Raw genomic sequence first — 15,489 nt, forward strand, 5'->3', positions numbered from 1 at the left:
AGTAAGCAGTATCTAGTGGTCAAACTGTACATAGAAATGCTCTTTAAAGTGTTTACCACAGTTTAGTAGAATTTAGTCACAGCTCCAGTAAATTCTGGGGACTAAGGATATGCATGGCACAAATTTAGAACTTTTTAATTATCTCACCAAAAAAATCACATTATGGTACCACGATTACATTTAACACTTGAGCATAGGTTTAAAAAAAAGAAATAATAGCAAAAACCAACTTACCTCTCATCTCCCAATATGGTACATCAAAAGAAGCATGTGGTTCTTTTTAAGGATGAACTTTGGTCTCCAGCCTTAAGACTGTGGGCAATTATTTTCAACCTTTCTAAACCCATTTCCCCTCTGTAATACAGTAGAACCTATCCTCACAGAAATGTTGTGAGGGATGAGATTAATATTCTAGCATAATACCCTGCACATTGTGGTCATTCACTAAATCTTAGTTCTAACAAATGTTAAGGATTTTTTTTTTAAATGAACTAGCTCTGCAATTATAGTCCTGAGAGGTTGGTATTAATATCTTTATTTTACAGATGACAAAACTGACACTTAGGGGGCTTCCCTGGTGGCGCAGTGGTTGAGAGTCCGCCTGCCGATGCAGGGGACACGGATTCGTGTCCCAGTCCGGGAAGATCCCACATGACGCGGAGCGGCTGGGCACGAGAGCCATGGCTGCTGGGCCTGCGCGTCCGGAGCCTGTGCTCCGCAACAGGAGAGGCCACAGCAGTGAGAGGCCCGCGTACCGCAAAAAAAAAAAAAAACCACACTTAACCAACTACTAAGTGGCAGAATACACATTCATTACCTCCCAATAATCCGTGACTTCACAAAACTGGTGATTTATGTCAGCCTGCAATGATTTAGGTGGATTCCATAAGTGCTTTGCAATTTAATTCATCACAGAATATTTACCATGTTTTCCCCTCATAAAGCTTAATATTCTATATCACATTCTTTTTTTTTTTTTTTTTTTTTTTTTTATGCGTTACGCGGGCCTCTCACTGTTGTGGCCTCTCCCGTTGCGGAGGACAGGCTCCGGACGCGCAGGCTCAGCGGCCATGGCTCATGGGCCCAGCCGCTCCGCGGCATGTGGGATCTTCCCAGACCGGGGCACGAACCCGTGTCCCCTGCATCGGCAGGCGGACTCTCAACCACTGCGCCACCAGGGAAGCCCCTATATCACATTCTTAACCATTCTCCTGTTTACATTTACCACAATTGTAGGAGTAAACATTTCTAGTAGAAGTGAGCTTCTTCAAAAGTGCTTCAATACTTATTAACATTAAAAAAAAATAAATATTGAAATAACATACCTGTAAATGAAGATGACTGAGAATGTATTGATCCCTTATTAAGCATAGTCATTATCTGACCAACAAATTCCTTAGGAATAAAATTGGCATAAGGTAGAATCTCAGTGCTGATAAGCTGAACTACCTAAAACAAAAGATGCAAATTCAAAGGTATTTTTTTTTCTTGAAAGAGACTAACTCAAATGATAATTTCTAGAGTATAATTTAAATTTTATTTTAAAAGAAAATCAGTTAAAGAATCTTTCTTAATAGAAGTATACAACCATTTTAACGTTAATATGCAGGATAATAAGTCTGTTTCCCTCATCTGTCTTAGTAAATAACTTTATTACAAAATAGTCAATACTGTAAACTGTTTACTGTACAAAAACTTCAATAAATTTTGATCTGCAACATGATAAATGCAAAGAGCGCTCTGGAGAAAAAGATCAGCATATGAAATGTATCCATGTTAGAATAAAGTATCTAAAACAGGGTTAAGAACATGATTTAAATCTCCTTTTAGAACCATAAAAATGAGCCATTAAGAAGTTATATTCATTTTTGTTAAATAGTTTATTTCTAACATACAATGTGTTATTTTGCCTTTTGAAGAGAAAGAAGAAAAGTTTGAGGAGTTTTCAAGAGTTAACATAGCAATGGGACAAAAGGCAATATTTTGCATCTATATATCGATATGATGCCTATGCTTTCTATGTAATTTATTTGATTTGCTTTATTTAAAAGTTCCCTTATCCCACTTAAAGGGAAAAAATAACCTCCCCCAACAAAAAAAATCCATAACCAAAAACTACTTCTTTAAATTCCAGTTATAATCAGCAAAATATATTCTTTAAAAAAATATTCATTATTTGCTTCTACATCTGGTTAAAAATAAAAAATCTGAGCAACTTATTGATTAATTTAAATACAAATATCTGATTTGTCAAACTATAAAGTATGCTCTCAAATACATGCTCACTGACTGATGGATTTATTTTACTAAACCAACTGTTTAAAATTATTAAATGGACACAGCTAAGTATCTGGACAACATGCACACAGCACAAAGCTAACAAATATAAGAAATTAATTTTTTTAATGTCAGTGCTTTAAAAATTAAACTTTAACCTTTGTGTTTTAATGCTTTTAGGTTCAAGCTCAACCTATCACTTTACTTTTTTTTTTTTTTTTAGCAATTTTACAGTTTCAACATTTCTACTATTTGGTTTTCATAAATGGTCACAGGAAAATGTTTTAAATAGCTTCCTCACCTCAACATCAATACTTTCATTTCTTTGAAATTCTTGAATAGAGAGGTTATCTGGAGGTATGCTAAAAGAAAAATAAATAAAAGACTTGATTTTTAAAGGTAAAATATCTCCTTAAAATACAAACAGAAAATAAACAGAATTCGAGTATCAAAAATATATATTTTCTCACCCAAGTTAGAACATTATCAGTTATTTAAAAGAACAGTATTTTTAATTAATTAGTATAAATGACTAAGCTAATTACAAACATGAAATTCTAGCTACAAAAATAATTAGTCCAATCTTGAACTAAATAAAACCTGTAGAACAAAACTTCTTTTAATACTATGAATGAAAAACGAAGAAAAGTAAAGATACTATCAACTGGAGTTACAGCAAAAATTACCACTGTGACAAAAACTGAATTCACTTATATTGTCAGTAATTTCAGAGAAAGTTAAAAGAGCCTTTAGTCAAGATGCTGCATTATTCATTCAGCAACAGCCCACTGAGCATTAATTTGTAATAAATACAATATACTAAATATCTTTACAGTAAAAGATAGAGAACATCTGGAAAGAAGTGGACTGATTCAGACTTTCTAAAACAGAACAGTGTTCCAACAAGATCAGAATAAATCAACAGTTCCGAGGGAACCAAAGCTAATTCTAGACCCTGTGGCTCTGAATAAGAATGAGCAGTATAGTTCTATTAAACTTATGAAACAATGAAATATTAAGCACTTAAAAACAGCTGAGAATAGGATGGTAATGATTATAACAATAATAATGACAGCAAAAATTAGAGAGCCAGCCACTGTATTATGAGCTTTATTTACATTATGTCCTATGTTCCACAGTAACCACATGTATCATCATGTAATTGACAGAAGAGGAAACTGAAGGTTCGAATGGCTAGTAATATGACCAAGAACACATCGTAAATAAATGACAAGGCCACAATTTGAACCTAGATTTATATATTTGAGCCTAAGTTCTTTTCTTTTATAAAAGTTATAAATGTAAAAACAGTATTATCATATTTAGATTTAGAGGTACAGTATAGAGTTTTGTATCTAGAGCTATTTTTGCTCTATTTGGTATTATTTGGTTTATCTAACCACAGGTATTAAAATACACACACACACAAAGACAAATACCAATTGGCTAACTATTGTACTAATAAAAAAAAAGCTTATCAGGAACATACAGTATTAATATTATTGGGATCACATATCAGAAACACTGAACCTTATTTTTTTTTTGAGACTTCCAATTTTTAAAATAGATTTCATTTATTTATTTGTTCATTTTTGGCTGCACTGGGTCTTTGTTGCTGCACGCGGGCTTTCTCTAGTTGTGGCGGGGGTGGGGCTACTCTTCATTGCAGTGCGAGGGCTTCTCATTTCAGTGGCTTCTCTTGTTGCAGAGCACAGGCTCTAGGTGCACGAGCTTCAGTAGTTGTGGCTCACGGGCTCTAGAGCGCAGGCTCAGTAGCTGTGGCGCACAGGCTTAGTTGCTCCGCGGCCTGTGGAATCTTCCTGGACCAGGGTTCAAACCCGTGTCCTCTGCATTGGCAGGCGGGTTCTTAACCACTGAGCCACCAGGGAAGCCCCTGAACTGTAGTTTTAAAATATCTTATAATGAGGGAAGAGAGTAGCATACAAAGCTGAAAGGTTCACTCCTCCTAATCCTAATGATCAATAAAATCAGGAATTTATTCAATTGTGCACAGGTTGAATCTTCCGATCTCAGAACTCACACTAATGTTTATTTATTTTAATTTAGAGTTAGTATCCTTTCTAGATACTGTGAGCATATCAAAAAACATTGGCCGAGCTTTTAAAAACACAGATGAGGGCTTCCCTGGTGGCGCAGTGGTTGAGAGTCCGCCTGCCGATGCAGGGCACATGGGTTCGTGCCCCGTTCCGGGAGGATCCCACATGCCGCGGAGCGGCTGGGACCGTGAGCCATGGCCGCTGGGCCTGCGCGTCCGGAGCCTGTGCTCCGCAACGGGAGAGGCCACAACAGTGAGAGGCCCGCATACTGCAAAAAAAAAAAAAAAAAAAAAAAAAAACAAAAAAAAAACACAGATGATTAACAGAATTTACCTATCAATTATAAAGGGAGATAGTCAATATTGTAGGTACAAATGGGCCATATAAGATCCGTATAGTCTCTAAGCTTGAGGAGTACAGTAGTTAGTAATTTAAAAAAATTTTTTTCATGAATCTTTATTTGAAAGAAAAGAGGCTTCAAACTGATAAAGTATTATGTGTATTTTCATCAGTTCTCTCTGAATGGTACATTAAGATTATTTTTTGAGATATAATTCATACACCATAAAATTCACCCTTTTAAATTGCACAATTCAGCTTTTTAGTATGTTCACAAAGTTGTGCAATGGTCACCTCTTTTACTTCTAGAACATTTTCATCACCTCCAAAAGAAACTCTGTATCCATTAGTAGTCACTCCCCATTCTACCCTCCTCCCAACTCTGATAATCATGAATCTATTTTCTATCTCTACTGATTTGCCTATTCTGGATGTATCACATAAATGAGACCATATAATATATGGCCTTCTGTGTCTGGGTTCTTTCACTTAGCGTAATGATTTCAAGATTCATCTATGTTGTAACATGCATCAGTATTTCACTCCTTTTTATGGCTGAATATTCCACTGTATGGATGTACATATCACATTTAATCTATCCATTCATCAGTTGAACATTTGGATTGTTTTCATTTTTTGGCTGTTATAATGCTGCTACAAACATTAGTGTACAAGTTTTTGTGTGAACACGTTTCATTTCAATTCTTTTGGGTAGTACTTAGTGATTTTTAACTGAAGGTCAACAGACTATTAATTGTATCAATTCCCACTAGCCCACGTGTCTTCTAGAGGACAAGTACCGTGTTTTGGTACTCAAAGGGTGGCTGAATGAATTCCTAACAGACTTTAAGTGTCCACCAGGTTACAGTCCTTATGTTTCTCATTTTTAATTGTTTTTCTTTCACTCATTTAAACAATTCATTCACTTATGATAGTCCTCAGTGATGTCGAAAGCCTCCTGTTTCTTCTAGCTGATTTTGGTTTTATTTGTTTTCTTTGTTACTGTACTGTTGCTGTTACTGTATGAAAGCAGCTTGCAGACCATAAACAGTTGGGAAACATCACAGAGAAAGGTATGGTTATTCACACAGTCTTTGAGTATCAGCAATTAGGTTAAAAAACTTATAAATGTTCCAATATAAAAGATACTCAACTATTCATATTATCTAAAAACCTAAGTCATGCTATTCCAAACACTCTTCCTACTGTTCAAATACTACTACTGATAAATTTCAATTATAGAACATTGTGTATATGCGCCATAAAATAAAATTTAAAATCTAACAGTTTGTGATTTTCCAAAGTAATCAATTATTTGGGAAACAAAAACAAAGGCAAAATCTTCTCAAGAAACTGTGAAAGTGTGCATGGTTTTTAAGTTCTCTTAGTGAGCACTGCATTTTTATCATCAACTAATAAAAGCTTTCACTTTGAGCCTTAAGGTATTTTTGGACTATGAAATAAAAACTAAATTGGCTTTATCAATGTAAACTATTCAATTAAAAACACTGATTAAAACATTAAGTCAAAATACATAAAATAATTGTGGACTTTTACAACTAGTCAAATCAGTTAATTTAGTCTTACAATTAAGGACAATGATGCCAACTGAGAGGAAATGACCAGTTCAAGGTGAACAGAAAGTAGGTGGCAGAGTCAAGAGTAGGCCACAGATCTCCTGACTCTCAATACAGGGTATCTTTCTATTACTTGATGCAGTAGAAGGCTTAAATGTATAACTAGAATAACCACAACTTAGAACACTGATTCTGTGTTACTTAGTACCAGAATTTAGTACCTTTATTTTTTTTCTAGCCGTTTAAAAAACCCCCAAATTTAGGGGTAAATTTCCTAGTCCCAGTTATTTAAAGTTTTGGTCTTTAAGTTTTTAGTTTAAAATATAGCTGTTTCACGGTAAAGGATATGGATAATGTCAGTTTCTCTTAAGTGAAAGAAATAATGATTATGAGGATAATAGTAGGAGCAAGCATTTTAATAGAAGCACTTACATTCCAGGAACTATTCTAAGCATTCATTTAAATGATTTAATCCTCACAATAACCCTATGAGTTAGGTAGCATTACTATTCCTATTTAGCAGATGAGGAAAATGAGTCACTGAAACATAAATAACTTGTACAAAATATCACAGTTACAAAGTTGTACAGTTGGGATTTGAATCCAGGTAATCTGGCTCCTGAGTCAATGCTCTTATCCTCTATGTTAACTGTTTCTTAAACTGTGTGATTTTTCAACATACTCAAACCTTTAATGTAAGTAGGGCCTCCAACAGGCAAAATACTGTAATGAAATTATACTACAACTGCATGAATACAAAAATTACATAAAATGTTAATTACCTATTATTAGGCCTTTGTTTCTCTACCTACTTTCCTGTACACAAAGAAAGTACTTAAGAAACTGAATTTAATAAAATAAGAACAAAGCTTGGAAAATGAAGAATGTTCAATAAGAAACTTGAGAATAAGAAAGATGGTGGAAAGACTCAGTCATAGGAAAAGAAATTCTTAAAGAAGTTTTACTCATTTCAAAAAAACTGATCTAAGCTCATTCAACTTATTAATAGGGCAACATGCATATACAGACAGATAATTGAGAAAGAAAAAGAAAAGTTTAAATTTCTAAATCTGTTTGCTTCATACAAATTAACGTAGTGACTTAGGCAACAGAGTCCACAAAGGAACTCAAATACCCAGGGTTATTTTAAAAATGAAAACAGAATTTGCTTAGATATGCTTTGTGAGTCACTATCATTTTCCTGCATATATTCAATATAAAGAATATGCTTGCATTGGTATTAATAAGATTTCTAGAGTTGAGAAATATATAAGAAAGCAAAACAAAGTCTGACCAGTTATGGAAACAGAAATTACGATCACATGTCATTACTTCCAATTCTGAAATATCAGAGAAGACTTTATAGAGAAAAATGTAAGTTAACCTTCTGCACTCTACAACTTTTCTTTACTTAATAACTAAACCACATTAGAAAGATAGAAACTTTTCAGTTAAATCATTCTGTGTAGACTCATCTGATCATTATCAATATGCCAATGTAGGTTTTTCTTCAAGTATATGAAATTTATAATTTAAATGGTTTCAAACTAACAATTTTTAATGATTAAATAGCAGTGCATGACACATTCATCCTTCTATAGTTTTAAAAAATGATTAATGGGGGCTTCCCTGGTGGCGCAGTGGTTGAGAGTCCGCCTGCCGATGCATGGGACACGGGTTCGTGCCCTGGTCTGGGAAGATCCCACATGCCATGGAGCGGTTGAACCTGTGAGCCGTGGCCGCTGAGCCTGCACGTCCGGAGCCTGTGCTCCGCAACGCGAGAGGCCACAACAGTGAGAGGCCCGCGTACCGCAAAAAAAAAAAAAAAAAAAAAAAAAAAAATGATTAATGGGGCTTCCCTGGTGGCGCAGTGGTTGAGAGTCTGCCTGCCGATGCAGGGGACACGGGTTCGTGCCCCGGTCCGGGAAGATGCCACATGCCGCGGAGCAGCTGGGCCTGTGAGCCATGGCTGCTGAGCCTGCGCATCCGGAGCCTGTGCTCCGCAACGGGAAAGGCCACAACAGTGAGAGGCCCGCATACCACAAAAAAAAAAAAAAAGATTAATGGATAAAAAAAAATAGAAAAACTTTTGTTGTCATAGAATTTCACCACTCTAGCAAAAAGGAAAATTAGATTGTAGGAGTACTGAAGACTACCTACCTATCACAGCTATTACTGGTTAAGTCCATCTTTAGTAAAATGGCACATTTGAGATTAGTGCTGCCAAACAGAACTTCCTGTGATGATGGGAATGTTCAATGATCTGCAGTACCCACTAGAGCAACCACTAGCCACACATGGCAATGTTGAAACGTGGCTAGTGAGAATGAAGAACTGAGTTATTAATGTGACTTAGTTAATTAAAAATTTAAGTTAACTGTAGCTAGTGACTGCTGTATTAGATAGTATAGCTCTAGAGAGACTGCAGCAGACTCCTCATTCAAAAAATTCCGTATTCTAATTACCTTATTCTCATTCAGTGAGGGGTCAAAATAGCATCCTTAAGATACACCCTCAGTTGGAATGTATACAATGAAAATTCCATTCTTCTTTGCAAAACTTAAACATCTTAAAGAGCTGTTCGTTATTACCAATGATTTTATTTATTCTAAAAAAACTCATTTTCTGAAGTTGTTTTTCTCTTGTAATGCTAAATGGGCATCAGATTTTTAAAATGGACCTTCTTAACTTCATCGAGTTAAAACCATGGCTCCTTAATTATGATGCATTCATTTGACCTTATATATAGACCCCTGTCTTACAACCAAAACACTGTAAAGAGCAAAAATCTCCACTACTCACAGATAATGTACCCAGTGGATAAATGCCTAATCCACTTCTTCTTTGTATACAATCTAGCAATCTTAAGAGTCAATTACTTTGTTAATGAATAATGAGAAATACTGTTTTTAGAGCAATTACAGGTATAATGTGTACTTCTTGAAAGACTGTCTTAACTGTAAAAATGAATAAGCTGACCTTTTAGTAAAGAGAAAGTCTTCAAAAGTGTTGGCTAGTTCTGGCCACATACTGTCAAATTTTCCAGAAGAAGCATGCTGCCGGGCAACAGGTAGCCCAATAGAAAGAACTTTGAGGAGAGAAGATACTGCTAGTTTCCATGTGCTTTCAGAAGGGCAGGAATACTTCAAGCTGAGAGGAACCCTAAGAGTCTGTGAAAATAAAGACAGTTTAAGATAAGTACTAATTAAACACACACAGCTTTAATTACTTTTAAAAAAACTATAGCTGAGAGCAAAAAATAATAACATAGGTATTTTCATTTTAAATAGGATGTTATTTTCTAGAAAGACCAATTCTCAGACATGGTCCTCAAATCATACTGCCTAGAAAGATACACTTTTTTTTTTTTGGCCACTTCCCGAGGCATATGGGATCTTAGCTCCCCGACCAGGGACAGAACCCGCACCCTCAGCACTGAAAGCACAGAGTCCTAACCACTGGACCGCCAGGGAATTCCCTAGAAAGGTATACTTTTAAGTCCTGTGTCAATTTTATAAACAATGACCCTGAATAAGGAGTGAATAATAACCTTTTCGAACCTCGGTTTCGCATCATAAAAAATAGAGATGTTTTCTGAAAAGTTAAGAGTAAGAAACTTACAATTTTGCAGCTTCTCCAACTTGATGTTATAAAATTAGTTCTCCTGGCAGAAAATAATTTGACTGATGGGGTTTCTCCCATCCAAGAGAGATCAATACTGCTTATATTTTTTCACTAATGGTTAGGTAAACATGGCCTAGAGTATCATTACTTTGAAGTCTTATACTTTATCTTTAGAATTCTTTGAATTTTATACTCTACACTAACATTTTAATGTATTTTTTTCCTTTTCCAAATATTTGAGAAAAGCTGATAATTCAAGAACTTGGTTTATTTTATCATTAACCCTTGAGAACACAGCACAGCATCTGAACTATGTCTAGTGACTAAAATATTGAGACTTACTTTTTAATTGGTCAACTTCTGAGACAGGTTGCTGTTAATCATCAAAGAACTAATTCAGTGGTTCAGAATGAATTTCTCTGGTCATAGTACTATCCAACAACTAAGACTAGACTGACCAAACTATCACAGTGAGTTATCCCAGAGCACCATCAATAAATAGTTTCAGCATACGGTAGTTTGATAATGTGCATTAGACTGAAAATTCAGCTTTTATATAAAAATTCTAGTCTGAGAAAGATAAAGAGTAGATGAGATACATTTTCATATTTTAATGTTATGGAGTGAACATAAAACCTGATTTCATCATCCTCCACACAAATGATTACTGAATACTCACACAGTGAACATGTGAACCATTACATATTAGCATGAAATGGGCCTCCACTAACAGATAATTAGCCTACCCAGAATCTATTTATCTCTTTCCCCTCCCCACATCCAGTTGGAAATTAGGGTAAAGAGATGATTAGTTTATTAAGCCAATCAATCTACTCCATTTCTCTGGCCATAATCACCAATTCAAGACTGGGCATGGGACTAAAGCCGATTCACTTAATTTTAGTAACTTAAGAAGAATCTGATAAACACACACCTGCTACTGATATATAATCCCTTTATTAGCCTACAACTATGAGAAGAAACATAGTTAGGATGCAGTCAACCCCTTGGAAAGCAGAACAGGGAAAAAATTTTTGGTTTTTGGTGATAGTACTGAACCACTGGATCAACCAATCCTAAAGCCCTCCATCTCTGAATTTTCCAACTAAGCCTGTCCCTTTATTGTTAAAGCTAGTCAGAGCCTGAATTTGTGTCATATGCAAACAAAAGAATACTAAATTATACACCGGCCACTCTGAATTAACATGTTATAACTCAAGATTAGATAAATGAAAAGTATGGTTTACTACTAGATTAATATTTTACCAATGTCAAGGGAATATTAAGCACAGCAAATATATTTGATTTATACATTTATTTTTTAAAATATTTAAGCAACTAATACAGAGATTGGCACAGAGTATATACTCAGTAAATGTATATGGAACTGGAAAATTCAGTTCTTGCTGTCACGAAGCTCACAATTTCTGAGGAAGGAAAAGCCTTGTCCAATTAACCACAATGCAATGTAGTAAGTGGCATCAATGAAGTGCTCTGGAGTACAGAAAACTGATTATTGAATGCCTTAAAAAATACAAGCTGATTCATGTCACTCCTCCATGTTCAAACCTTCAATGGTTAAAGAATAAAATCTGATGCTTTACGATGGCTTGTAATACCCATAGCCACTTTTTTTTTTTTTTTTTTAATTTATTTATTTATTTTTGGCTGTGTTGGGTCTTCGTTTCTGTGCGAGGGCTTTCTCCAGTTGCGGCGAGCGGGGGCCACTCCTCATCGCGGTGCGCGGGCCTCTCACCATCGCGGCCCCTCTTGTTGCGGAGCACAGGCTCCAGACGCGCAGGCTCAGCAGTTGTGGCTCACGGGCCCAGCTGCTCCGTGGCATGTGGGATCTTCCCAGACCAGGGCTCGAACCCGTGTCCCCCGCACCGGCAGGCGGACTCCCAACCACTGCGCCACTGGGGAAGCCCCCATAGCCACTTTTTCAGACCTATTCCAGGCCCTGCCACCTCGCTAAGTGGGATTTCTCAACACTGCTTTAAAAATATACCATGATCTTTTATATTGCTTAATTGATCTATATCTCCTTCTCCCTTTTTGCTGGTACTCCTTCTTCAAATGTTACTTCTGTTAATCCTTGCCAAGATCCCCATGGCAGTTATTTCCTTGTCTATTGAGGGAAGGGGGAACCTAACTTTTTATTCAACACTGACTACTTGGCAAGTATCATTAAATGCCATATCTCAATTGAATCTCTTAATGGTTAAGACATGAAATTTGTATTGGTATTACCCTTCTTTTACAGATGAGGAACACTCTCAGGCTCATCTGCCCCAAAATCATAGAGCATCCTGTCCTAAGAAACAGGATGCTTATTGTCTTATGTGGCAAAATTTAAAAATCATAAAAAATCGAATTCACTCTTACTTTAAAATATTTTTCATTAAAAAAACTTTCTCATTTTAAAGAAACGGCTTCCTGGGCTTCCCTGGTGGTGCAGTGGTTGAGAATCCGCCTGCCAATGCAGGAGACACGGGTTCGAGCCCTGGTCTGGGAGAATCCCACACACCGCAGAGCAACTGGGCTCGTGAGCCACAACTACTGAGCCTGCGTGTCTGGAGCCTGTGCTCCACAACAAGAGAGGCCGCGATAGTGAGAGGCCCGTGCACTGTGATGAAGAGTGGTCCCCGCTCGCCGCAACTAGAGAAAGCCCTCACACAGAAAGGAAGATCCAACACAGCCAAAAATAAATAAATAAATTTAAAAAACAAAACAAAAACGGCTTCCTAAATAATATCCATGAATGTTGGAGAAGAGTAACTATAAATAATAACAAATTATATTTTCCATTTATCTCAATATATGATAATATATTATTACCTAAAGAGAAATTTCAATAATACATTATTAAATGAAAGTATGGAAATTAAAAAAAAATACCTTAATAATATTCTGGAGTACTTTCTCATTCACCACTGCTTTGTGACAGGCTGTTTTTTGGTATAAATCCACAACTACTTCTAAAGACCTTTCAGCAAATGGTACATAATTCAAGGCTACCCATTCCGCCTAGAAAGTAATATTTTCACAGAGTTAAAATAAAAATGAGATTAAATGAAATCGTATTGTTTTCAAAGAGAAAGCTTCTTTGTCTTAAAGTTTAGGCCTTGGTTTTAGGCCAGATTATATTATGTGCAAAGTTTTCAAAGAGATATGTACTTCATGAAAGAATAATTTTCAGCCAGGCAAAAATTAAAACTATCAGGAAAAGTACATAGAGCATTCTATCAAAAACTGGGAAAGATGTACTTTATTTGTTGCCAATAGGTTAGGACAATTTTAGGAAATTTAACTCACCGGTGCAAATAGTTGGATCTATTGTGATTCCATTGTGTTGCAAGACAAATAGAATGAGAAAAGTTAATACACATTAAAACTACGTTTCGGACCATGTAAAATTATAATTTTTATGTTGAGTGAACAAAATCAGCATGTGCATGCATTCAGAAATTTACTTTTCCCCTAAAGCCAAAACAAAGTTAAAATTTGCCAACTATGGCTATAAAAATCTTTTATGTAAAATCCAACTAAATTTCACACCAGTAGTAGACTTATTTAGTACACACAGATTTCTTCATTTTGTATTGCAGATATCTATTTTAGACAAGATTAGGCTTAGGGATTTAGAAGCCATTTTATAGCGGAATGAGGACACAAAGAAGGGAACTACGAAGAAAGAGTAACATGCAAGGCCAAACTTTCTGGAGAACCACTTGGGAAAAGAAAGTAATAAACAAACAAACACACAAAAGGAACACAGAAAAGGTCTTCCAAATAGTGTTTCTTTTCAGCTTAAACTATTAACATACATATGAAAGTTTATTTGTGAATGAAAATTTTCTGGGATAATCAAAGTCCATCTTAAGTGGAACTGACTATATCTATAAGCCATGAAATCTTACAGAGTAAATATAATTTATAGCAAGTTACCTGATTATATTTTGCATTTGCAATGTGTTTTGTTTCTAGCTGTCCATACTGTGGAGGCTTACAGGAAAATTCTACAAATGCCAATAACTGGTCAAATATAGCTGGATACATTATCTGCATGTTTTCCGGTCCTATACAGATGGCCTATAAAAACAATATATGAATAGTAGAATGCATAATCTGAACTCCATTAAGTTCTTTACTGTATATGCTTTTGTTTAACCAAAGAATCGAAAAGGCTGTCCTATTTTATGTTAAGTATTATACAATTTTTTATAAGCCCTGAAGGACATTTAAGCTATTTTAAACTATTATTGAATAAAGTGTAGGCTAAATGTATTAATCAGCTAAAAAACGTTTTTTAATTAAAAGTGTGGCTTATTACTCAGCAGACTAAACAAAGGGCAAGCACTTAAAGAGAAAACCCAGGCAGTTCTGAGGTTCCACAATCTGATCATTTGTTCAGTAATATACCCATCAGACCATTTACAATGCTTCACTGACTAAGATGATATTGACTTCTACTTAAGTGATGGCTTTAATTTATTGAAACGACAGCTGATTCCTGTATCATGCCTGGTCCACAGACTTTAACAAATAATCATGTTCATTACAGTCGGGAAAATAAGTTATGAATAAAAATTTGTTTCTAAAAGAAATGTATACAGTATATTAATTTTTAACAGAGCAGAGTATATTTAGTGTCTAATGTATCTAAATGTATAGACTTGATTTAAAACAAGAAAAATTTAATAGAAATTAAACTTAATGCTACAAATAATTTCATAAAACAAAGAATACATATTCTGATACTGCAGATTTTAACTATTTCAAATACATTGAAAATACTTAAAAATAAATCTTATGTTTTTATTTTCTCTAGCGACAAATGTGTTTTCTCCTCCCATCCTTTCATATTTTCCTGTTTTAATGTTCGTTTCTCTCTGTGGGAAAAATATTTAATGATATGTTATGGAGTATCTAAAATATATTTGTGCTTTACAAAACAAAAAGCATGATCATTCTACACTTGAGGTACCCTCAAAATACAAAATTCAAAGCATTTCAAAATTTTAAGGAATTTCTTTAAAAAGATGTGCACAACGTTTATATTTTCATGCAATCATGGCTTTTTTTAACCTGTCAGATAAAAGACTAGTTTTATTTTCCCTCAGAGAAGAGGTAGCCATTTAGCTTTAACTGGTGTTTTAGATAAAATTATCTTGAGGTACAAAGAAGATAAGCAAAGTGCTGCCCATTAGTATGTTAGATTATCCTATAATTACAATGTGAAAGTAGAACAAAGATATCTAATACCATCTTTCCCTACTTGGTTACTTTTCTCAGAAACAGTGAATCATGAACTTGAAAGGTATACAGCCTAAAAAGATTCTCTCTACTAACTACTTTTAATAGTTTCACTGGTCTTCTTTATTAACCCCTTGCTGAGTCTTAACTCTTACAAGTAAACAAGTAGTAATTACTGTGGAAAAGATATAATTACCCTAAAATGAATTCTTTTATTTTCAGTGACAAAGCAAGGGAGGGAGGGAAAAGTCTGTGTGAAGACCTTAGAAAACTAAGTATCAAAATTTTTCTGAAAAAAAAAAAAAAAAAAAAAAATTTTTCTGAAAATACCTTAGCAACAAATAATGACCTGGACTATA

The 15,489-nt window shown here is 35.0% G+C and overlaps 1 protein-coding gene across 5 annotated transcripts in view; it reads right to left on the reverse strand.

Annotated features, from left to right (window-relative positions):
• MON2 (MON2 homolog, regulator of endosome-to-Golgi trafficking) overlaps positions 1-15,489 on the reverse strand; it is a 132,186-nt gene that overhangs the window by 20,229 nt on the left and 96,468 nt on the right. For 4 of the 5 annotated variants that reach the window (XM_032645103.1, XM_032645104.1, XM_032645106.1 and 1 more), the window contains 6 exons: positions 13,823-13,966; positions 13,190-13,207; positions 12,773-12,901; positions 9,230-9,420; positions 2,579-2,639; positions 1,326-1,449 (listed from right to left, as the gene is read on the reverse strand). In XM_032645103.1, the coding sequence (XP_032500994.1) occupies positions 1,326-1,449; positions 2,579-2,639; positions 9,230-9,420; positions 12,773-12,901; positions 13,190-13,207; positions 13,823-13,966 (667 nt within the window). The remainder of the gene's footprint in view (positions 1-1,325; positions 1,450-2,578; positions 2,640-9,229; positions 9,421-12,772; positions 12,902-13,189; positions 13,208-13,822; positions 13,967-15,489) is intronic. The other variant, XM_032645105.1, reaches the window with a different exon arrangement.

The sequence above is a fragment of the Phocoena sinus genome, chromosome 10 (genome assembly GCF_008692025.1).
Source record: "Phocoena sinus isolate mPhoSin1 chromosome 10, mPhoSin1.pri, whole genome shotgun sequence".
In the NCBI taxonomy this organism is placed as follows: domain Eukaryota; kingdom Metazoa; phylum Chordata; class Mammalia; order Artiodactyla; family Phocoenidae; genus Phocoena; species Phocoena sinus.